General features: G+C 37.0%; 1 protein-coding gene across 9 annotated transcripts in view; it reads left to right on the forward strand.

Annotated features, from left to right (window-relative positions):
- The window catches only part of RALGAPA2 (Ral GTPase activating protein catalytic subunit alpha 2), a 327065-nt gene that overhangs the window by 127254 nt on the left and 173446 nt on the right, over positions 1 to 26365 (forward strand). For 8 of the 9 annotated variants that reach the window (XR_005377488.1, XR_005377489.1, XR_005377487.1 and 5 more), the window contains 5 exons: positions 946 to 1086; positions 11641 to 11775; positions 13250 to 13347; positions 18167 to 18257; positions 19632 to 19808. Coding sequence is in view for 2 of the 9 variants with exons in the window: in XM_038571432.1 (XP_038427360.1) it covers positions 946 to 1086; positions 11641 to 11775; positions 13250 to 13347; positions 18167 to 18257; positions 19632 to 19808 (642 nt within the window). In the remaining 7 variants the exon portion in view is untranslated. The remainder of the gene's footprint in view (positions 1 to 945; positions 1087 to 11640; positions 11776 to 13249; positions 13348 to 18166; positions 18258 to 19631; positions 19809 to 26365) is intronic. The other variant, XR_005377490.1, reaches the window with a different exon arrangement.

Here is a 26365-nt window from a genome sequence, read left to right on the forward strand (position 1 = left end):
GAAGTGTATTGTAATCACATTACAGATAGACCTTTAGACGTGGGAATTAGAACTGGGAATTTTGACAGCTAGAGAACGGGGCCAGAAGAGGCATAATAAAGAAGTAAAAGGTTTGTTTTGCCCTTTGCAAATGTGTCATTCTCGTTTGTATTTGTATTTCATTACTGCAAAATAAAATTATGTAAGAACAAACAAGTAAACTTTTATATTTTAAGGTGTAAAACTGATCTTACTGATGGTAGTTACATATATATGAGGTGTATTCTCTTCCTGCATTTATCCTTTTTCTCAAATGTTCATTTCATTAGCAGTCTTTTGAAAACTTAAGAACATCATAAAGTTCATACTAAGAAATTATAGATTCAATAAGCATGAAATGTATTATAAAAGGATGGGTTTCATGGAGATTTTTGCCTTTTTTTTCCTCAATATCAAATCTTTTAATGTTATCTTGACTTTAATGTTTTCCTGAGGTTTTAGGATATTTAATTTACCAAGTGATTTGCTTGAATACAGTCACCTCTCAGCAAACCAATTTTTGAATTATTTATTATTTATAGAACAATTTTAATCTTAGGCTAGATTTTTCACTCCCTCCCTATGGTCTTTTCATATGTGTGTCCTTTAGGAAGGGAAAATTGATTGTAGTGTCTGCCCAAATAAACAACCCAAATGTAAGGAAAAAAGGAAGGCTAAACATGTAAAGCATTCTAAAATAAGATTGATTATTTGTGAATTGTCCATTCTCCCATGGCATCAGAATGGTTGAAGGTAAGCTGTATTTAGAGACTACAGCTAAATACTCTGCTTTGTACTGATTTCTTTAAAGTATAAAATGACCTCCTTTAAATATTGAAAGGAAGCCCAGAAAAATGGTAATTAAAAAAAAAAGTGAAAGATCCTGATGTGCTTCTGACATAACTGTTACTTTATCTCTCTTGGAAGCTAAGCGAAGCCAGTCTATCAGCAACTGTGTCCACCTTTCTGAGGCTTTGCCTGCCACTAAAAGCGTCCCGCTCCTCCTTCACACCGTGAGCGCTCTCTTACCTGGTCTGTCTTACTCCTCTTGTTCTCACAGGCTGTCAGGTACTGTAATGCTATCTCTTGTCCATCAATGTCAATGTCCCTGGGCTTCTCCTGCTTGCCTCTGGGCCTTGCTTCCTTTGTCAATACCCTCCCCCCACCCCAACCATGCATGCATGCCTGGCCATTGCAGTTTGCGTTTATTTTCAATGAATATTAATAACTGTTTTTATGTAGTTAGATGTTTAGTAGCAATTAGACAGCCAAGAAAAACCTCTTCACACCACTGGTCTTTGCTTTCACAATTACAAAGGATATAGGATTTTGTGGCCCGTAGTTTTTAACAGTGATGTCAGCAGAACAAAGTTTTGAGAATATCAGCGTCAGAATGCTTGCTGTGCCTCCCCAAAATGAATATCAGGAAAAATCATGTAGATAAGAACTCCTTTGAATTAATAAATTATAATCCTGTATAAAGTAAAAATGTTTATGGAGATTCAAAACAACTATTAAGATTTGAGTTAAAAAAATGATGCTAAAAAGTGCTAATTTTCAAAGCAAGGAAACATTGGTCTTCTGCTCCAGCCAATTAAAACTGAGTTTAGCCACATGTGGTTTGCACATAGTGTATTTTCTGGATTATTAAGACATTATGGCACCAAAAGTAGTGTTATTTGGCACAAAGGGCCCTACGTTACAATGAATAGTTAAGCCCAAGTCTAGTTACTTTTCAGTGATTCTATAATGAATTGAATCTTCACGCTAAAGAGGGACATGTTTTCATATTCTTTCTATTTTCAGAAAGATGGTATTGTAGATTAGTAGTTATTTAGTATTATAGATAGTCTGCTGTGGCTTTCTGTAGCACTAAATCATATACTATGGTGTAGCAAAGTAGAATCAAATCTTAATTTCCCTGATGAATACGTAAGATATCATATTATTTAGTTAACAGAATATGAAGGAAGAAGTTCATTTTATTGAGACTAAGGATTATGTTTCTTAGAAAATACTTTTCTCTAGTAAATACCGAAGGTGAAATACAGTAAGAATGGTAAGATGGTCACCAGTTATTTAAATTACTCATGAGCATTAACTACTTGATAGTTTGGTTTTAAAAAAAAAAAAGTGCTACTGCCTAGAGGTGATTAATAAAGTATTGAAAATAGTTTGCTTTCTCTTTGGGTGATATATACCCAAAAGGAATTCTTTTCATGGTGAAAAGTTTTTGTTTTTGACAGTCCATTTTAACCCCATATTGTTCCCTTTCTTTTTTCTTTTTTTTATTGTTCTCTTTCATAAAGGTTTCTACTAGTTTGTCCAGAATATTTTCTCACAAGAAGCCTATTTCTGTTTGTAATCTCATTTGGAAACTTTTTTCTCATTCACTGTTACATTTTAGTTAACTCAGATTCTTGATTCCCATTTATACATACACAGTTCCAACAGAAGTTAAATATGATTTGGAACAGTGGTTCACAACTAGGGATGATTGTGCCCCCCAGGGAACATTTGGCAGTGTCTAGGACATCTTTGGTTGTCACAGATGGGGCAGTGCCACTGGCATCTAGTTAGTGGATGCTGCTAAACAACCTCTAGTGGCTGCACAGGACAGCTCCATCATGAAGAACTATCTGACCCAAAGTATTAATAGTGCTGAGGTTGGGAGACTTGATTTAGAGTGAAATGAAGCAGGAAATGCTGAGCCAGTATTTTCCTGCCTTTGCCATCCTTATTCCTGGTTTTAAAGCACAAAGGATAAAAGGGACTTAACAATGTAGTGACCTTGAGAACAATCTGCTATTCCATTTGTTCTTTACTATTAAGGTGATGGCATTTTCCTTTGGGACTGTCCTGCCAAGAGCAGTGCATATCAGTCCTGTCTTAGATTGCACATTCTCACTGGTTGGCATACTGGAACATGGAATTTGTGTTCTAATTTAAATCCTTGTGTGTTGGCATATCTTGCTTACCTGTTGCTAAGTGTAGATACTTATAATGTTGACTTTCTGGCCACAAGTTCTTTACTAGAAAAATGATTGCTCATTTGTTTTCATTTGTTAACATTTCTTGTTTTGTTTCTAGTCTATATGACTATACAACATGCCAAAATTGCTTTAATAATATAAGAAATAGAGAATTACTTACCTTCAGCCATTATTGTATTTATTCTGTTCCCGTAAAGACACTTGCTTTGTGGCATCAGAATTTTGGGAAAGTAATAACCACCTGTATTCCATTTATATGAATAGCTATATAAACAAACATGTGAGAGATAGAACTGACAGTTTCAGTGACTTTCCTACTTCTCCTTTGTGGGAATAATTCTTTCCAGCTGTTTTATTGCTTTTATGTTGGGATATTTATCAATCTGTAGTGCTTATAGGTTATGCAGACTATAGATTTTGTTTTAGGGCCATTGTGATAGTAGTAATTAGAGAATCAGTGATCTTCCCTCATTCTGAAAGCATCTCATTGGTACCTAAGTGAAAGCCTTATTTAGCTGCTTCTGCCTCTGGTTCTCAGGCTTTTAGGTATTACTGTCAGGGTTTGAACAGGTTCATCTTTAGACCTCATGAGAAACTTCGGATGTTGAGTTGGCTTCCATGTCTTCTGCTTTTTATAGGGTCAAGTCAGTATTGTGTACAATGCTTTAAAAGGAAATTACACTATTAATTTTGCCTTTGCAACCCTGTATAAGGGATAAATGGAATCCAGAATTTTGGTAATTGAAGAATGAGTCTCACTTCATTTAATAAGATTAAGGAAGCCTTAGATTAAAGAGTAGTTAAAGTACTTTGAAAAGTAGTCAAACGTGTGGATTACATGGAAGTTTCTAAAGACTTTGCACACTTAATTTAATCATGTGAATTTTTCTCTCAGTGGGGGAAAAAAGTGAAGTAATTCTACTTTGGTATTTTCCTGGTGTTTTGAATTGACTTTGGAAAGCAATGATTTAGTGGTCGTGTGGTATAACTTATAGTATCAAGAAGCTAGAAGGTTAGTGCTTTTAAACTTTGGGTTATTAGGTTAGCAATATTTGAGAGAAAGTGAATGATTTGATGAGTCTGAGAATTTGCTCTTTGAAGTAATTCAAGCAAATTGTGTGATACTCAAGAGAGAATTGATTAGACCTACCAGAATCTATAATGTAATTTTTATATAACTTAGATTGTTCATTTCTGTATGATTATAAGATAATCCTGTATCTTGATATTTGCATATCAGTGTTAAAATGTTTTAATTTGTTATAAAAAAGCAACTGCTCCAGTTGACACTGAAATGGGAGCAGCTTTAACAAGCAGCTCTTTCTTTTAAAAAAAAGTTTTCTATTGGAGTTCAATTTGCCAACATTTAGCATAACACCCAGTGCTCAACCTGCCAAGTGCCCCCCTTAGTGCCCATCACCCAGTCACCCCAACCCCCCCACCCACCTCCCTTTCCACTACCCCTTGTTCATTTCCCACAGTTAGGTGTCACTCATGTTTTGTCACCCTCGCTGATATTTTCACTCATTTTCTCTCCTTTCCCTTTATTCCCCTTCTCTAATTTTTATTTTCCCCAAATGAATGAGACCATATAATGTTTGTCCCTTTCCGATTGACTTATTTCACTCAGCATAATACCCTCCAGTTCCATCCACGTTGAAGCAAATGGTGAGTATTTGTCGTTTCTAATGGCTGAGGAATATTCCATTGTATACATCTACCACATCTTCTTTATCCATTCATCTTTCGATGGACACCGAGGCTCCTTCCACAGCTTAGCTATTGTGGGCATTGCTGCTTTAAACATTGGGGTGCAGGTGTCCCGGCGTTTCACTGCATCTGTATCTTTGGGGTAAATCCCCAGCAGTGCAATTGCTGGGTCGTAGGGCAGATCTATTTTTAACTCTTTGAGGAACCTCCACACAATTTTCCAGAGTGGCTGCACCAGTTCACATTCCCACCAACAGTGCAGGAGGGTTCCCCTTTCTCCACATCCTCTCCAACATTTGTAGTTTCCTGTCTTGTTAATTTTCCCCATTCTCACTGGTGTGAGGTGGTATCTCATTGTGGTTTTGATTTGTATTTCCCTGATGGCAAGTGATGAGGAGCATCTTCTCATGTGCTTGTTGGCATGTCTGTGTCTTCCTCTGTGAAATTTCTGTTCATGTCTTTTGCCCATTTCATGAATGGATTGTTTCTTTGCTGTTGAGTTTAATAAGTTCTTTATAGATCTTGGATACTAGCCCTTTATCTGATATGTCATTTGCAAATATCTTCTCCCATTCTATAGGCTGTCTTTTAGTTTTGTTGACTATTTCTTTTGCTGTGCAGAAGCTTTTTATCTTGATGAAGTCCTAATAATTCATTTTTGCTTCTGTTTCCCTTGCCTTCATGGATGTATCTTGCAAGAAGTAGCATGGCCATGGCCAAGTTCAAAAAAGGTGTTGCCTGTGTTCTCCTCTAGGATTTTGATGAATTCTTGTGTCACATTTAGATCTTTCATCCATTTTGAGTTTATCTTTGTGTATGGTGTAAGAGAATGGTCTAGTTTCATTCTTCTGTACGTGGCTGTCCAATTTTCCCAGCACCATTTATTGAAGAGACTTTTTTCCAGTGGATAGTCTTTCCTACTTTGTCGAATATTAGTTGACCACAGAGTTGAGGGCCCATTTCTGGATTCTCTATTCTGTTCCATTGATCTATGTGTCTTTTTTTGTGCCAGTACCACACTGTCTTGATGATCACAGCTTTGTAGTATAATCTGAAATCTGGCATTTTCATGCCCCCAGCTATGGTTTTCTTTTTTAATATTCCCCTGGCTATATGGGGGTCTTTTCTGATTCCACACAAATCTTAAGATGATTTGTTCCAACTCTCTGAAGAAAGTCCATGGTATTTTGATAGAGACTGCATTAAATGTGTAAATTGCCCTGGGTGACATTGACATTTTCACAATATAAATTCTTCCAATCCATGAGCATGGAATATTTTTCCATCTCTTTGTGTCTTCCCCAATTTCTTTCAGAAGTATTCTGTAGTTTTTAGGGTATAGATCCTTTACCTCTTTGGTTAGGTTTATTCCTAGGTATCTTATGCTTTATCCAGCAAGGCTCTCATTCAGAATAGAAGGAGAGATAAAGAGCTTCTAAGATGGGCAGAAACTGAGAGAATATGTGACCACCAAACCAGCTCTGCAAGAAATATTAAGGGGGACTCTGTAAAATAAAGAGGAAGTCCAAGGAAATAATCCACAAAAACAGGGACCGAATAGGTATCATGATGACACGAAATTCATACTTTCAATAGTAACTTTGAATGTGAATGAGCTTAATGATCCCATCAAAAGCTGCAGGGTTTCAGACTGGATAAAAAAACAAGACCCATCTATTTGCTGTCTACAAGAGACTCATTTTAGATGTAAGGACACCTACAGCCTGAAAATAAAAGTTTGGAGAACCATTTACCGTTCAAATGGTCCTTGAAAGAAAGCAGGGGTAGCCAACCTCATATCAGATAAATTAAAGTTTATCCCAAAGACTATAGTAAGAGATGAAGAGGGACACTATATCATACTTAAAGGATCTATCCAGCAAGAGGACCTAATAATCATGAATATTTATGCCCTGAATGTGGGAGCTGCCAAGTATATCAATCAATTAATAACTGAAGTTAAGACATACTTAGATAATAATACACTAATACTTGGAGACTTGAATACGGTGCTTTCTACAATTGATAGATCTTCTAAACACAGCATCTCCAAAGAAACAGGAACATTAAATGATACACTGGACCAGATGGATTTCACAGTTATTAACAGAACTTTACATCCAAACGCAACTGAATACACACATTCTTCTCCAGTGCACATGGAACTTTCTCCAGAATAGACCACATACTAGGTCACAGATCAGGTCTTACCCAATACCAAAAGATTGGGATTGTCCCCTGCATATTTTCAGACCATAATGCTTTGAAACTAGAACTAAACCAAGAAGAAGTTTGGAAGGATTTCAAACACGTGGAGGTTAAAGACCATCCTGCTAAAAGATGAAAGGGTCAACCAGGAAATTAGAGAAGAATTAAAAGGATTAATGGAAACTAATAAGAATGAAGATACAACTGTTCAAAATCTTTGAGATACAGCAAAAGCAGTCCTGAGGGGGAAATACATTGCAGTACAAGCATCCATCCAAAACCTGAAAAGAACTCAAATACAAAAGCTAACCTTGCACCTAAAGGAGCTGGAGAAGGAACAGCAAATGAAACTCACCCAGCAGAAGAAGACAGTTTAATAAAGATTCGAGCAGAACTCAACGAAATAGAGACCAGAAGAACTGTGGAACAGATCAACAAAACCAGGAGTTGGTTCTTTGAAAGAATCAATAAGATAGATAAACCATTAGCCAGCCTTATTAAAAAGAAGAGAGAAAAGACTCAAATTAATAAAATCATTAATGAGAAAGGAGAGATCACCACCAATACCAAGGAAATACAAACAATTTTAAAAACTTATTATGAGCAGCTATACGCCAATAAATTAGGCAATCTAGAAGAAATGGACGCATTTCTGGAAAACCACAAACTACCAAAACTGGAACAGGAAGAAATAGAAAACCTGAACAGGCCAATAAGCAGGGAGGAAATTGAAGCAGTCATCAAAAACCTTCCAAGACACAGAAGTCCAGGGCCAGATGGCTTCCCAGGGGAATTCTATCAAACGGTTAAAGAAGAAACCATACCTATCCTACTAAAGCTGTTCGGAAAGATAGAAAGAGAGTACTTCCAGACTCGTTCTATGAGGCCAGTGTCATCTTAATTCCAAAACCAGACAAAGACCTCACCAAAAAGGAGAATTACAGACCAATATCCCTGATGAACATGGATGCAAAAATTCTCAACAAGATACTTATCAACAGGATCCAACACTACATTAAGAAGATTATTCACCATGACCAACTGGGATTTATCTCTGGGATGCAACGCTGGTTCAACACTCATAAAGCAATCACTGTGATTGATCATATCAACAAAAGAAAAAACAAGAACCATATGATCCTCTCAATAGATGCAGAGAAAGCATTTGACAAAATACAGCATCCATTCCATTTCGATCCAAGATTGAAACTCTTCAGAGTGTAGGGATAGAGGGAACATTCCTAAGCATCTTAAAAGCCATCTATGAAAAGCCCACAGCAAATACCATTCCCAATGGGGAAACACTGGGAGCCTTTCCCCTAAGAACAGGAACAAGACAGGGATGTCCACTCTCACCACTGTTATTTAACATACTACTAGAAGTCCTAGTCTCAGCAATCAGGCAACAAAAAGAAATAAAAGGCATTCAAAAAAAAAAAAAAAAAAAGGCATTCAAATTGGCAAAGAAGAAGTCAAATTCTCCCTCTTCGCAGATGACATGATACTGTACATAGAAAACCCAAAAGCCTCCACCCCAAGATTGCTAGAACTCATACAGCAATTCGACAGTGTGGCAGGATACAAAATCAATGCCCGGAAATCAGTGGTATTTCTATGCACTAACAATGAGACTGAAGAAGAGAAATTAAGGAGTCAATCCCATTTACAAGCAGCTCTTTCTTAACAAAGAAGAAGCCAGCAGAGGGAGCCCAAGAACTGTTTAAAATAGAAAAGAAAAGTATCAAAATATTTTTTGCATTCATTTGTTAATTATGCAAGACATATATTGATATACACTTAAAGTGTGAGTGTGCCAAAAAATGAACATTTGCACATCAGGTTGGGTTTTAATTGTGAAATAAGGAGAATTTATTTTTCCACACTCTATCACTTAATAGTCAACTATAGGGATAGCACAGGGCACCAGTAGCACACCAGCCCTGACAGCATGTTTGACATTGTGATTCTCCTCTTCCTTTCTACCCTCATCACAGATGCTCCCATCCTTACCACTTCCGGTGATTTCTGCAGTCTTGGACTTTCTCCATCTGAGAAGTCCCTACCAACAGTTTTACAAAAACAAAGCCTTACAGCTGCATTAGGCCAGTCTTTTGGGAAGGCATACCAGCTGGTGATGGCAGGCTCTTCATCTGTCTGTTGTGTTGAGGACCAGTGGGGACTCTTGAATTTGGAAGCTATGGTGCTGTGACTGTTCTGTATCCCACCAGATGGCAATGTTCTTTATCTTTAAAAAGATGCTGCCAGTGTTGGCCTTCCTCTTATTTGTTTCTGCTCCTAGCCCAGAAACCACCATCTACCAGTTTTTGGCATCAAGTTTAAGTGAATAAAACCCACTCTTCCCACTGTCCATAAAAACTGGCATTTTCCAATTATTTTTTAGAGAATTAGGAAACTCTTGGGCTCCCTCTACTGATATTAGATTAACAAGTAGGTTCATTAACAAATATAAACAGTACCCAGAAGGTTTCAGTGTCTTGCATAATTAGAATAAACAATGATTGAAGACAACCGGAAGGGACTGGTCCCACAGTATCCTCTGGCTTCTGTTGCCTAATGCTGAAGAGCCTAGAAGCAGACCTGTGAAAAGAGCCTAGTCTGTTCATGGGGATTTGTGGGGAGATCACAGATAAGTACATCTTGTGTCTCTGTGGGACAATGAACAGTTCTGGCTCATCAAGAGAAGAGAAGGGCAAAGACAAGCTGGAAAAGATGCACTTTAATGGGTCTGTGTATTCTTACTACTTTGGCCTTTGTTTGCTTGTGCCTCAAATTCAGCTTCCTACCATCAGTGTCTACATTTAGACTGTGGCCCAGTACTCTGAATTATAAGTGAAGCATCACACAAATTTCATAGTTTTGAAGTCTCATAACTTATATAAGTGTACTTTAAAATTGGAATTTCTAGCAGCAATGTCCACAATAGCCAAACTGTGGAAGGAGCCTCGGTGTCCATCGAAAGATGAATGGATAAAGAAGACGTGGTTTATGTATACAATGGAATATTACTCAGCCATTAGAAATGACAAATACCCACCATTTGCTTCAATGTGGATGGAACTGGAGGGTATTATGCTGAGTGAAATGAGTCAATCGGAGGACAAACATTATATGTTCTCATTCATTTGGGGAATATAAATAATAGTGAAAGGGAATATAAGGGAAGGGAGAAGAAATGTGTGGGAAATATCAGAAAGGGAGACAGAACATAAAGACTCCTAACTTTGGGAAACGAACTAGGGGTGGTGGAAGAGGAGGAGGGCGGGGGGTGGGGGTGAATGGGTGACGGGCACTGAGGGGGGCACTTGACGGGATGAGCACTGGGTGTTATTCTATATGTTGGCAAATTGAACACCAATAAAAAATAAATTTATTATTATTTTTAAAAATTGGAATTTTTATTTGGATAGTAAAAATAAAGCAGCAACCATTTTTTGAAGTCCAGTGTATTACATTTAGAATCTTCCTACATACAGCTTCTTGATTAGGAAGAGCCAGCACTTTGGCTTGTCTTCAGAGTAAAGAGTTACACTGAGGATGGCACATGGGCAGCGAGCTTCATTTCAGGTGAGGGAGTGGGTAACACTGCTAGGTAAGATAATACAAGCTGAATTTTGATCCATCTTATTTTAGAAGGAGTAAAGCTTCAGCTAATTAAAATTTTTGGAAAATATGTTACAGCTCTATAGATGTAAAGTTTCATGACTCTGTGCATGAGTGCTGAGGGATGCAGTGGCAGGTTTATATACAGGCAAGTCCTTTAGGAGGGGTGTCCAGGTAGCTCGGGAGGCAAGGAGGCAGGCAGGAACAGTTCTATTAGCATGGAGGAGTGAGCAGCCAAAAGGAGATAGTAACAGGTGCAGGTGGGCTAGGATTGCTTGAGACTAAAGTGAGTGAGAGCTCCTGTGGGGGGTCACATCTATGGGGTGAGGTCAGATGGAGTGGTTTATTTGCTGAAGAACACAGGCTTGACTGTACAGTGACAAAAAACCTTGGCAGGAGACAATTGGTGCAGGCAGATCTTTATTTCAGAGGGACTCTCTGGAGCCACATAGTAACGAACTCATTCTCTAGGAGAATATAGTTTGTAATAATGCTAGCTATTACTCCCCAATGGTCAGTACTCATCTATGGTTTTCTATTTTGTGACATTTATGTATTGGTTCTCTAAAAATACCAGTGGATCATTTTTGTACTTAGTGATTAATTCAACATTGCATTTGATGGCATAAGTTATTAAGTAATTAAAGTATTTTATTTAGTTGTGCATTTATCTGTTAAAAAGAGTAATAGAATTGAAATTCCCATTTCCTTTTATGTTCCTAGAGAGGGGTATGTGTGTGACTTTCTACTCTCAAATTTACCTATTCCATGTATCTCCTGGTTCTCTCGTTCCTTGGCATTACTGTCCGTTAAATTCCAGGTGACTTTTACAGGTCTCAACCATTTCTGCAGCTTTTTTTTCTTCACTTTGAAAAATAAAATGCTTTGCAGAACTTAAAATGTATTCTTGGAGTGGAATATTACTGTTAATAAGTATAGAAACTGTATGTTATAAATGCAGAATATAATATATAATTTTTGTGGGGAAAAAAAGTATCTAAAACTACATTTTTAGAATCTGTTCAAGTGGTGAAATTATTTTTAAAAATCTTGAAATACACCTCTGCATGTTTTGTGTTTGTGCCCACAGAAGTGGAAGAATGTCAGCAGTCAGAAAATGCACCTGCAGCTGAATCTGGCTGCCTGGTGGTGGAGCAGCAGCACATCACTCGGAGCAGCAGCACACCTGATGTCACTGAGCCACTGCACTCAGATTCTTCTCAGGGTACGAAGTAGCTGCAGTTACTAATACAGGACTGCATATCCTGGCTGAGAAGGAGCTGCATGCCATATTGCTTTCTACATTAATCCTAATCCTACTTAATTTATTGTAAGGGAACTTTCTTTTTAAGTTGATTGCAAGGATGTGACTTCTGGCAAGGAAATAGTGTCACTGTTTATTTGAATACATTTATCTAAATTACATATAGTTAGGTGCACCTCTTTAAGAATAGCCTGTTTGAGGACTGGAGAGAAGTCCAGAGGAGCTGGAACAGCGGGGAAGCAGAGAAGGCTGCAGTATAGAGTCAGGGAGGGCAGCAGAATGAGGCAGGAGGCAGGGGAGGGGTATATGGGAAAGGGCTGGGCTGTGTGAGGAGAACGCTAAAGGTTGGCCGTGAGCATGGAGGGCTAGCTGGAATTGTGAAAAAGTTTACTAGCAGCTTGTGGATGGTCTGAGGTTGAAACAATAACTTGTGATAGCATGCATCTACATGATTTCTCTGACACCTCTCAGCAACAACAGAGCATGGAAAGCCAAGAGGCAGATGACTAAACGTAAACAGTGAACAATGTGGTTTTCAGGGAAAGTGCATGTTTCAGTCGTGTCTGGTGCCAATGAGCATGCTTATCATTTAGTTCTAGTTTCATCAGTTAAGTGAGAAATAAACCAACTTCCTTATCAACAAGTTATAGCCTCATTGAAAGAGTAGGGAAGTGTTCCCTCTTAGAAATCTTCTTGAAATAAGAAAATACAATAAGAAATAACTTGAGATATGTATTACCTGAAAGATTTCCTATTCTCTGAAAGGTTCTGTGTAAGACTGTTGTTATTTTTCTTCCCCTTAAATATTTGGTAGAACCCATCAGTTGCCTGGAGTCTTAGGAAGATTTTAAAGTACCATTCAAATTAATAAGTCATTTTAAGACTATTAAGATTTTTCTTTTCCTTTTTGGATTCAGATTAAATTGTGTGTGTGTGTTTTTTTAGGAGTTTGTTCCATTCGAGTATTTTTTTTTTAAATTTATTGGCCCTTATTTGAATGTTTACAGGCTTTGTGGTGATATTCCCATTTTTATCACTGATTCTGGTTATTTGTGCTTTCTTTCATCAGTCCTTACTCTTGAGTAATACTGAGCCAGATTACTGCTCTATTTTCCTGTCAGCTCACCTGGCCTTGTGGCTTTCCTCTGAGATCCCTTTCTGAAGGCCCCTAAGGAGAGGTCTTGTTGCCCTCCCCTGTGCTAACATAATGTGCTATGCTACAGTGAGTAGCATTCAATTCACTCTCTTAAAAGCTCTCTGTGGGTCAAAGATTCTATAGAGTAGATTTAATCCGTAGGCTACCAGTTTGCCAGATCCATAACTCCTGTTTTTACGGATTGTAGGATATCTAAATTTGATTAGTTCTATGTAAAAATATTTTTTCAATTTTATCATCTGAAATTTTATTTTGTAAATTTCCCTCCCAAATCTTTAGGCCCAAAGGTAGAAAACTTACAGACTTTGAGTTCTTCAGAGTCCAGGCCTATTCAAGAAAATAAAGGACATGCGAAGAAAGAACATGAAGGAATAACAGTAAGATATTTTTAAACTGTATCACTTTGTTATTAAAAATAAGCATATAAATTATTGGCGAAATAAATGTATTAGTGGCAGCGATACTGCCTTTTAAAACATTTCTCCATTTAGATGGGTTATTGGCAATTGGTTATTGGTTATTGAAATCTCTTAAAGGCTTTCCTGCTTTCTGTGTAAAATTACAGTCACATTATAAAAGTAGAAAAAAGTTAGCATTAAAGTGGAATTTACCTTCTGGTCTGTATATGGTACTCTATATTTTTAAGCATGCATCCTTGCTTGTCATACATATATTCACATTCCCTGTTCCTAATACTGCTTTAGGTAGTATGCTCTACCTGACACAAGTTGCTAGATAAATGAATTTTTGCAAAGATCAGTTATAATTTCTTTTTTTAGAAAAATGCAAAATAGCATTTATCATTTTTTTAGATCAAATATGAAGTATAAAGATGAAAATTAAAAAATAACCCATATCTCATACATGCAGGTAACTCCTGTTTAGTCATTTAAAAAAATGTAGTATATATAATAAAAACTCAAACATTATTGAAAGGTGCAAAATAAACAGAAACCCTCTCCCTAGCCCTCCCTCCCCAGAAGATAACCATTGTGAAGTTTTTCTGTATTTTTTAAAAGGGCATATACCAGTTTATGTATGTATATTCTGTATATATGTGTAGGTATAGTTCAACAATATATACATATATTCCATACATATATGTATATTTCAACAATCAGATAAGCACCTACATGCCCACCACCCAGTTTAAGAACTAGACATTTTCCAGTGCTGTTGCTTTGGTCTGTAAGTTCTTTCCTTGTCCCTTCAGAAAGCAGCATTATGTTGACTTTGTGTTTATCACATCCTTGCTTTGCTCTGTAGTTTTGCTCTATATATATGTATTTCCAAACAATATTCCTTTTGTTTTCCTTATTTTTAAACTTTATTAAAGTGATAATACTGCTTTGTTCACTTAGTTACGTATTTATAAGATTTATCAACAATGGCATATAGCCTGTTTTCTCTGCTGTATGACAACCCACGATGAATATGCCACAATTTATTTTTTCATACTCATGTTAATGGATATTTAGAGTGTTTCAACTTTTTTAATGAAAAATATAACTATGTATATTCTTGTATATGTTTCAAGATCTACATGTTTGAGATTTTCATTACGGTGATTATCTAGGAGTGGAATTAATGAGATCTAAAGTAGAAGAATGTTTTTTACAAGAGAATGTGTGTTTTCTGAAGGGATTGCACCACTTATAATTCTGCCAGCAATGTGTTAAGAGTTCCCATTCATCCACATTCTTACCAACACTTGCTATTGTCAGATTTAAAAATTTTTGAGTCAGGTGGGTGAAAATGGGATCTCGTTTTATTTTGCATTTCTTCAATTACTAATAAAGTTTAAAATCTTTCCACATGTTGATTGACCATGTGTGTTTCTTGTTATGTCTTTGCCATGCCATTTCCTATTGATTTTTTTTTGTCTTTTCCTCTTTTATTTGTACTAATTCGTCATGTAGTCTGAAGACTGATCCTACTTTGGTTGCATTTCTGGCAAATACCTTCTTCCAACGTGTGGCTTATATTTTTACTCTTTTAAAGATGTCTGCTGATGAACAGAAGTTCTTAATTTTGGTATTTTTGTTCAACATTTTTATGGTTAGGTTTTATGAAAATCTTAAAATGCCAACTCTATAAGCATAAAAATATTTATAAGTGTTTCAGTTTTGCTGTACATATTTAGGTCTTTCATCCATCTGGAATTGATTCTTGCTTATGGAGTGAAGTAGGATCTAATTTTATTTTTTCCCACATGGATAACCCCATTTATCTAATTCATTTCTCCTTCATTGATTTTTCAGATGACACCTTTCTCTCTTATATACTTATCTTGACTCACTGGTTCCTTTGTCTCTCTGGACAATAAGTACAACATCTTAATTAATAGTTGCCCTACTTCTTTCTCCCTTCTTCCCACCTTCTATTGGAAGCTATTCTACTGTCTTGTCTTCCATTGCTGTTATTGAGAGTTCTTCTGTCCATTCTGTCCATTCTCTCCAGTTGTTGTTCTTTGCTGTTCTTTGTCCTCGTCCATCAGTCTTCTTGCATTATATTTAGGTGCATTTTCTTTTGACTTATACATTTGTCATTTTTGTATATGCTGTATGCCGTATACCATGCATCTGTGAATGCTTCTTCCTCCAGTGTTTCTGGAAAATTCTTGGTCATCATTTCTTCAAATACTACCTTTTTTGTTCTGTCAGTTCTTTTTTTCTGGAATTTGGGTAGAAATGCATTTAGACTTTCTCATTTTGTCTTCCATGTTTTTGTCACCTTTCATATTTTCCTCTCTTCTTGGCCGCCTTCTACATTCTGGGTAATTAATCAGATATGTTTTTGTTCAGTAGTTCTCTCTTTACTCTCTTATATAGAGTTGGCTGTTTAATACTTCCACTGAGTTTTATTAGTTCAATAATTTATAACTCTTGCTTCTAAAAGTTCAGGTTAATTCTTTTCAGGCATTTCTTATAATTTCTAATAATTTCTTGTTGCTTGCTCACTTTTGTGATTCCCATCTTTTATTCCTTTAAAATAATCACAAATTAGAATTCTAAATTCTTTTTCAGATTATCTGAAATCCTTGGGTGTGGCAATAGGGTCCAAATCTGGTATTTGTTGTTTTTGAGACTCTTATAACATGATGATTTATTTCCTTGGATGTTTGGTGATCTTTGATTGTGAGTTCCTAGCTGATGGGTCTTCATCTACAGAAAACCTGGATGTATGAGGTGATGGAGTTTCACCAGGACAACACGTACATTTGTTTCTTCCAGGAACCAAGAAGTGCTACTTTAGTCCTGGACTTTCAGTGTTTTTGCTCGTGGCAGTGGTAATACTAGATTTACCCTTATGACAGCCCTATTTCACTGCTCTGGTTTTTGCTTAGTTTGTGAGGGGAGTGTGGATCACTGGGAGGTTTATTCTACTTCCTGTGAGCTTGAAATTCTTATGTTAAATCTAGTTCTATAGCTGGAAGAAATTCAGTCTTGTATAGTCAGAAGCAGAAGTGCCCACATTCTGCTTTTTAGTTAAGGAAAGATCCTGGGCATGTTTCTATTATCACATTAAGTATATATATCATCCTTCTTTAAGGCTGGGTAATATTTTTTCATGTGCTATTAGTCTTCTGAATATTTCATATATGACCTACTTTTGTGTTTTAGCTTCATAATTATTCTTTTAATTATACATCTCAGCCCTTCCTTTTCATTCCTTTGCTTGTTTAGTATTCTTCCTTTTAGTTGACTCCTTGAACCCCAGGTTTTCTATACACTTTGCACTGGAGGACCTTAAATTTACATCTTCATTCCTGACTTTCTCCTCTATCTTGCTAGTCCTGGATTTTTGTTACCTGCTTACAGTACCTTTGCTTTGAGCATTTAGCTCAAAGATGAAAATTAAAATATCAGAAATCTTCTAAAGTTTCTTTGTTCTTATGCTTTCTTCTTTGCTTCTTTCCTTCCTCCCACCCTTCTTTCCTTCCTTTTCTCCTTCCTTCCTTTGTTATCATCGTTCTCATGGTCCCCTAGATTCATATCCTTTTGTGATTTAATTTTCCTTCACTCTCATATATAGCTCTCATATAAGCTCTTGTCTGTCCTTCTGCAGCATTCTCTTATTTGTCTCTTCTTCTCCTTTTCTACCATCTAAAGCTATATCCTTTCATTCCTTAATCACTACAATTCCATTGCAGTTTTCTTCTTAATTTTAATCTATCCCACAGATGACGACTAGACTTACCTTTCTAGTTATATTTTAATCACGGTAAACTATTGTCTGGGACACACAGTTGTTCATTTTGTCAATATTGGGTTGAAATTGTAGCCTGATGTTGAAGGCCCCCTGGCAGCTACCTCTTTTAGAAGGTGGTCTGCATTTTCTTCTTAACATTTTCCTTCTTCACCTGACTGCCTTGCATGGCCTGCTATATAATCAGCTTCTTTTCCTGCACATAGAACTTGCTGATTACCACTCAGTGCTTCCTGCCTTGAATCCCCTCCTGCCTTCTCTCTACCACTTCATGTCTGTTGCCTTCTTGAACAGCTCTCCTGTAACTGTGAGCCAATTAAGGTAACACTTTATTCTGCATACCTTTTAGAGAGCATATTTTGCTTATGTACACTGTAATCATTTTGTGTAATGTGTGTTTTGTCTCCAAGCAAGTTATACATTTTAGAGTATACAGATTGCCTCCAAATGTTTTAGTTCTCCGATGTTTTAGTGTGGAGTTGCCCCAGAAGGTCTGCTGCACATTTAACAAGGAGGCACAAAGTGACCTTTAGATGTCTGGGTAGAGTTTACGCCTTCCTTGCCGGCACCATTCCTGGGTAACCTAGCCTTCTGCAGAATTGGTTTCACTATGTATGTGTGCTGAAGGAGAGGTACAAATAAAACTTTAAATTACTTCCATAGAAATTGGCATCTCTTCTCAGTAGATCAACTTAATTGGATGCCACTTGACAAAGGAGAAGCCAAAAGTTTCAGACCTTGAGTAATTTATAATTCAATTACAATAATTTGTTTTTTTTTTTTTTTTTTTTTTTTTTTTTTTTTTTTTTTTTTCAATTACAATAATTTGTGAACACATATCCTTCAAATGGAAAACATCATTCAATTTTTTTGTTGCTATTATTATTGTTTGTTTCTTTTTCTTTAGAAATGGAGACTAGAAACTTAACAGTCTTATAAAAATCAGAACTTTCCTGTAACAAATGCATTATTTCTTTTTGTCTAAAGATCTTAGTTCGAAGAAGCAGCAGTCCTGCTGAATTGGATTTAAAAGATGATTTGCAGCAGACACAAGGAAAATGTAGGGAAAGACAGAAGAGTAAGTTCCAGGAAATGCGGTTTGTGTTTGTCTAACTTGAGTCAATCTATTTTATTCTCTTCTACTTTCTGACTTGTATGATATCCTCTGAAGAGACATGGTTGTGAAATGGGACATTTTTATTCCTGGAATCCCAGGATTGATGGATGGTTAGTTCACAGGTATAGTAAAACAGATCAGTCCATTCTGTGTGTCATAGAGGCCTGTCCTTCCACCCTGGGCCTTTCTCCAGCTGAGAGGCACAACCAAGGTCAATGGAAGGGTGAGCAAACAGACCCAGAAGGAAGAATGATCTTCCCAGAAAGTTCATACAGACTTGGAGCAAAATGCCTCAGAAAGACATTGAAGTCAATGGTATAAGTATTTAAAAAATGAAATTTGGTTCAAATCCTTAGACGTATTATATACCATAAACTATAGCCCTAATAATCTGCTTCTCTGAAGCCAGCTTCCTGGCTGCCCCCTTCTCAGAAGCACAGTAAACATCTCCTCCAGATCTAGGGTGGTTTTGGTGGAGGCAGAGGAGCTCTTCTTAGGCTTCACCTTCAGATTCTTTTGGCTTGGAGTTCTGCGGCAGATGAAGTTAGGGACCTAGCAGGTTGGTTACTGGGGCAACTGGCAGTTCTTGGCACGTGAATAGAGGACAGCAGATTAGAAGCAACAAGGCTGAGGGACTGTCAGCAGCAAATAAAAAGAGCAGACAGAAGAGTGAGCAGACAGGGGGCAACTTTGCACTGTTGGGAAGTAGAAAACTTGGAGGAGCAGACTGTCTAGGTTTGGTTTGTGTCAGACTAAATAGCTTTATAAGGCTTAATCGCCTTTGAAAGCATCATTGTATTATGACAAATTAGAACTTTTTAGTGTTTAAAGGGGAGAATTTCTTTTGGAGAAAATCTTTTGCAGTTGGACACCTCATCCCCCAGTGAGCCTGATAATTCACTCTGAATTTGGGTTTAAACATTGAACCACAAGGTAAAAAGCATCCTTAGGCTCTTGTAGGATAAATTTGCATTTGTGGTGAAAGACATTCCCACACCTTCCTCCACCCATGCCCATTTCATAGTGGAGTAAGTTGCAGTAGAAAGCTGAAGGACTTGATGTCATCTTTTGGGCATATGGGGTAGCTGAATTGAAAACTCCCTTGAAAAGAATGTCCCTTGGTGAGATGTAAGGGAGCTCCTAATGACGATTAATGGCCTGCACCTGGGAGCTTTATTTTGTTGACCAAGATTCCCACAGAGTCTGCTTTTGAGCCACTATCCCCTAAACTATTCCTGCTGTGTCAACTGTTCAGTCACTTGCATGTTGGTAATGGGGAGCATTCTGATTTCCAGCTATTTGTTATCTCATACTTCAGTTCTTCCATTGTACCAGGTGAAAGTATCAGCAGTGACACAGCTCTGGGCTATAGCAATGAGGCAGAGCTGTCCATGAGCCCATGGTCAACCTGTGAGGAAGACCCAGAACTGAACACTCCCACAGATGTTGTGACTGACTCCGATGCCCGCCATTGGTTACAACTGAGTCCCACCGATGCTTCCAACTTAACAGGTAACTGCATCTTTGAAAAAGAGGCATCAGTGTTACCAGTTGGGAATCCCAGAGTTAACCTGGCTGCAAGAATTCTAGGAATCCTTTGACACAATGATAATGTGGATGCTACCTCCAATGAAATTGATGTGGCAGTCCCAACCACCTGTTCATAATCAGTCATGAATTCTCAGACTCCTGTGTGGAGAAAATCCTAAAACAGTGGTCAGACATGGGAGGAAGCAAGCCATCCCAATGACCACTGACCACCATGGGAGGGAGTGATGATACTCATGCCAAGCCTCTGCCATCCCTGACCAAATTTGCTTGACTCTGGAAACAGAGAAAAATAATTTATCCAACCCACATGTATCACAAATCACAAAGAGTTTGAATATCTTATTGATTAATATTTTCTTTAATTTTTACAATAAAATGACACATACAAGGTAAATTGTGACCTACATGTAAATGATGGGGTGTAGTAATAAAATAATCACCAGTAAGCCTGCTACCCAACTTAAGAAATAGATGGATCCCACACAAGTGAAGTTCTCTCTAGGCCCTTTCCAATCCCTTTTATTCTCTCGTCCTCCTGTCACCATAGTCCCAATTTGTTCAATAACAATTTTCTTGATTTCTTTATAGTATTATTTCTTTATAATTTAGATTTTAGACTTCCAAAAAATGATATATTCTGTGTTTTTTGCTACTTTCCCCCTCTGAGTATTACATTCTTAGAATTCATGATAGGGATTCCATTAAACGTGTAAATTGCCCTGGGTAACATTGACATTTTCACAATATTAATTCTTCCAATCCATGAGCATGGAATATTTTTTCCATCTCTTTGTGTCTTCCTCAATTTCTTTCAGAAGTGTTCTGTAGTTTTTAGGGTATAGATCCTTTACCTCTTTGGTTAGATTTATTCCTAAGTGTCTTATGCTTTTGGGTGCAATTGTAAATGGGATTGACTCCTTAATTTCTCTTTCTTCAGTCTCACTGTTAGTGTAGAGAAATGCCACTGATTTCTGGGCATTGATTTTGTATCCTGCCACACTGCCAAATTGCTGTATGAGTTCTAGCAATCTTGGTGGGGGGTGGGGGGAGTCTTTTGGGTTTTCTATGTAGAGTACCATGTCATTGGTGAAGAGGGAGAGTTTGACTTCTTCTTTGCCAATTTGAATGTCTTTTTGTTGTCTGATTTTAATGTCTTTTTGTTGTCTGATTGCTGAGGCTAGGACTTCTAGTACTATGTTGAATAGCAGTGGTGAGAGTGGACATCCCTGTCTTGTTCCTGATCTTAGGGGAAAGGCTCCCAGTGTTTCCCCATTGAGAATGATATTTGCTGTGGGCTTTTCATATATGGCTTTTAAGATGCTGAGGAGTGTTCCCTCTATCCCTACACTCTGAAGAGTTTCGATCAGGAATGGATGCTGTATTTTGACAAATGCTTTTTCTGCATCTATTGAGAGGATCATACGGTTCTTGTTTTTTCTCTTGCTAATATGATGAATCACATTGATTGTTTTACGAGTGTTGAACCAGCCTTGCATCCCGGGGATGAATCCTACTTGGTCATGATGAATAATCTTCTTAATGTATTGTTGGATCCTGTTGATAAGTATCTTGTTGAGAATTTTTGCATCCATGTTCATCAGGGATATTGGTCTATAATTCTCCTTTTTGGTGGGGTCATTGTCTGGTTGTGGAATTAAGGTGATGCTGGCCTCATGGAACGAGTTTGGAAGTACTCCATCTCTTTCTATCTTTCTGAACAGCTTTAGTAGAAATAAGTCAATCGGAGAAGGACAAACATTATATGGACTCATTCATTTGGGGAATATAAAAAAAATAGTGAAAGGGAATAAAGGGGAAAGGAGAAAAAATGAGTGGGAAATATCAGAAAGGGAGACAGAACATGAGAGACTCCTAACTCTGGGAAATGAACTAGGGGTAGTAGAAGGGGAGGTGGGCAGGGGATGGGGGTGACTGGGTGATAGGCACTGAGGTGGGCACTTGATGGAATGAGCACTGGGTGTTATTCTATATGTTGGCAAATTGAACACCACTAAAAAATAAATTTATAAAAAAAAAGATAACTGAATAGATTACAAAGGCAAACTTTCTGGAGCTGCATCCAGGCTTTGCCAATGAATTTTGGGGTGGCCTTGGGCAAGTTAATCTCTCTATAATTTCTTTTTTGTAAAATGTGGGTAATAATAGTCCCTATTATAGGGCTGTTGGAGGAATAAATATGTAAACACGTAAGTCAGGTGACCAGTACAGTGCATGTGGAAGCATTGTGCAATTTTAGCTGTACACCTGCACGCACACACACACGCACACAAGTCCTTCCTGGCCTACCATATTCATGCTTATGTGCAGATCCCTTTTAAGAAAACAACAGCAAACTAGAAAGCACAAATTGCTAAAAATCATTTTAAAATTGTAAATAAAGGCTAAAATTTTGGCTTAGTTTTTTTTTCTTTTAACCAAGCAAAGTTTGGTTTTCATTAATATGAAATAATATTTAACCAATCTCTAATATTCTTGGAAATTGCTGATGGAGTAATATCAAAATTTAATAAAATGTACATAGAAAACTGGTGTAGATAAGACTAAGAAGTATGATCTTAATGTGTCTTTAATGTGTATTTTAATTTAGAATAAATTCATGAACAAAGAAAAACAAACCATTTAACTGTAAGTGAATAATGCATTGCCTTATGATACTGTAGTGCTGTCAAAAGACAGTGGACATCTTTGGCCTACGTTTTCAAAGCTGCCAATGGTAGAAGCCTTTCAGAGTCAGTGAGAAAATGATTGGCAAAATCATGTGCTTAGTTTTATAAATTGTTGGGTAGCAATTGGTGCTTCTCAAACTTTATTCTTTTAAAAATTATTTTAAATTCTTTACATATAATGATACATAGATATATATAATAACTTTAAATAATACTATGAATTTATAAGAGATATAACCATTTACAAAGACTTAAGGTATCTTCTCTGATTCTGTTTGGCAAGCAGGCCAAGTCTTATAAATGCTATTTTAGAAATGAGGAAACTGAGACCCAGAGAAATCATATTATCTAGCCAGAAAGTAATTGCCAGAGTTGGAACTGGCTTCCAAAGTGTTTTGACTCCAGTGCAGTGCTATGTCTACTCCTTTCTACTACATTGCTGTTCAAATTACTACTGCAAACCCCTTTAAAATTATTTGAGAATTATTTATACATTTATGGAATAAATGGCTTCTTTGGATCCAGTATACAGATTATCTAAGGGAAATCATCATTATAGTACTGTCAAGGGCAATCATGACTTTTCAATAAGTTGAATTTACTTAAGAACTAGCTTTAATTATTTTTATTGAAAAGAAAGAAAATTGGGTGCCTACTTCTTTTGTCTGTCCTTTGGAAAGATTAGTTTAGATCCCATTTCAGAGTATGCGTGGGACAGGTCAATTTAATAAACTTGTGTGAGGTAATCTTATATGATGCACTCTATGTTGTGATTAACTCCTCCAAATACTTAGTTCTTCTTTGAAATACTAATATAGAGAATCAGTACACTCAGTTCAATAGTTCATCTTGTAATCTGTGAAAAGGACAAACTGTAATATGATAAGGTTTAAGGATTATCACTGTTCTGAATTTAACTTTCTGTTCTTAAGAGAACGATTTCTTCATAAATATACAGAATAAAACTCATGTTAGCCTGATCTTTAGGACATGCAAAGAGAATGATCAAACAATTTGAGTGTATCTTTTTTTTCTCATTGAATAAGCAAGCCTACCAATTAGGATAATAAACTGCTTCTAAATTCTTGAATTCCTTCATCACTGGCAAACTAATAGTTTTGTATTTGTTTTCTCATTTACATTATTATGTGTTTGCTGAAAATAACAGCTAACTTTATTTTTCTTCTTTAAAAATAAGAATTTGTTTTAATCAAATATGGTAAGACATAAAGACATAGAAATAATTGCTATGAGGGTAAAATTTTATACTCACAGGTCCCTGGAAATAGGGCCATGGTGATCCATGCTGGGGCAAGAGGGAACACGTGGAGAAGCACAAGGAGTTGGGGGAGAGAGAGAAGAAAACATAGGCAACAGCCTTTATTGTCATTTCAAGGCAAGGCCGATGAAGCACATTTAAGATTAGCTAGTTTGAATAAATTCAACTGACTTTGGAGCATTGACCAGCTGCCTGGTACCTGCCCTGGAGTGGTTAGGCCTTGATGTGTAACAGCTGGATAAAGGAGATATTTGGGACATATGAGTGTTGGATTGGTGGGTTTGCATATAAAAGACACATGAACTGTTTGCTATCTCTAGGAGTTAGCTAATCCTCGGAGGAGTGGTCTCTTCCTGGTCAGGAAAACCCTAGATGGCAGAGCATCAAGAATACAGAAAATAATAAAACATAGCTAATACATAATTTTTTTTCTCTTAAGGTAATGATTTTAGAGGGGGGGTATTTATGACTTTATAGTGGGAAGCAGTATTGCTGTTGACCTCATCTCTTATTTAGTATATAAATTTACAATCTAGAAATACTGATATTGATGCTATAGGAAATAAAAAGATGAGTAAGTCATAGCCATGACTGACTTAGGAGCTTACCAAGAAGATAGAAGACATTTATCCTGATAGCCACAAACAGTGTGATAACTAGAGTTTCTTTTCTTTTCTTTTTTTTTTTAAAGATCTTATTTATTTATTCTTAAGAGACACACAGAGAGGCAGAGACATAGGCAAAGGGAGAAGCAGGCTCCATGCAGGGAGCCCGACATGGGACTCAATCCCGGGACTCCAGGATCATACCCTGGGCTGAAGGCGGTGCTAAACCGCTGAGCCACCTGGGCTGCCCGATTCTAGAGTTTCTTAAAGTTTTAATCACAAGGATAGACAGTATGACTAATGGAATGGAATATATAGAAAATATATATTGAATCCACACAGGCATGGAATTGTGATATATGAAAGACTTGGCATTCCAGATCTGACAAAGAATATATTGTTCAACAGATGCCTATGGACAGGTATTTAGCCATATGGAGAAAAATGAAATAGAATCTCTACATCACACCATGCTCACAGATGGATAAAATACTGAAATGCGAAATGATTTAAAAACTTCTGGAAGAAAACACTTCCTAAAAATGTAGCTAGGACCTTGAGTTAGGGAAGATTTTCTTAAACAAGATGGAGAAAAAAAAGCTTTCAATCAATAAGAAATATTGATTGAAATAATCAATAAGAAATATTGATTGAAATTAATATCAGGGATCCCTGGGTGGCGCAGTGGTTTAGCGCCTGCCTTTGGCCCAGGGCGCGATCCTGGAGACCTGGGATCGAATCCCACGTTGGGCTCCCAGTGCATGGGGCCTGCTTCTCCCTGTGCCTATGTCTCTGCCTCTCTCTCTCTCTCTCTCTCTCTCTCTCTCTGTGACTATCATAAATAAATAAAAATTTTAAAAAATTAATATCAATCATTAATTCAATTTTAGCATATTTTAAATTTTTTTCATTATCAGAAAAACTAAGAATTCTAAGGGTTTGCAGAATTCCAAAGGGTACAAGCCAGCTTTGATGCTCTTTCCTTTCCAGGTTCCTGTCAGGTCAGTGATACATTTTAAGATAAGGTTCAATAAGATATTGTATCAAACATCTTAGTTTATTTGGAGGAGACTTATTGGTATTCCCTCACTGGAATATGAGCTTTAGGAGAGGGATGTTGTCGGTTGTGGTCACAGCAGATTCTTGGCTCCTAGGATGGTGCATAGCAGGAGAGAATATTCAATAAATACTTAAATCAATAATTGAATAAGCATTAAGCTGCAGGCTACTGTTTTATTTAGTTAAAAATAGCAATTAAATTTTAACCTTTTTTAAAGAATGAAAAATATATAAGGTTCAGTTTCAAAATCTCTTTCATTTAGAGTATTCATCACAGTCCTGCCTCCAAATAGCTGTGTATGTGAATTTACATTCACTGTTAACCTGCCACCAAAACTGTTCTTGGCAGGAACAAGGTGTCCTCTGCCATTGTGCACATTTTCAGCATTTTCACTAGGCTTTAACCTACCTGGAAGACATGAAATATTTTTTAACAGTAATAGACTACTATGGGCTTGGTTGCTCACCTTCTAAAATCTTTAAAATGAATAGTGTATGTTTGGAAAGCAGATGAGGAAGAAAAGGAGTCAGGCTGTAATGGTGGTCAGTAGAAGGCCAACCAGCTACTTCTCCACTTTTGATATCAAAATCCAGGCCTGATTTTTCTGGTCCCAGAATGAAGGTGTTTCAGTCGAGCCTTTGGGTTTGTGCCTTTCATTTAGTTTTCAGACTGGAATGGTAACTCATTTCCAAAGTGCTAGCTATGTTTCTTCTTCTACGAAGTCTACATAAAATTGCAGCCATGTGAAATCTCCATTTGGTCTCTAAGGACCTTGTTTTACCAATTACCAAGACATTTCATGCTAAAATCCTTTGCATATTTGCAAAGTTCTATACTTTAGATTTCTCTGCTAAAATCATGTATGTTTGGAGAAGATGATATGATTT

This window comes from Canis lupus, chromosome 24 (assembly GCF_011100685.1).
Source record: "Canis lupus familiaris isolate Mischka breed German Shepherd chromosome 24, alternate assembly UU_Cfam_GSD_1.0, whole genome shotgun sequence".
NCBI lineage: Eukaryota > Metazoa > Chordata > Mammalia > Carnivora > Canidae > Canis > Canis lupus.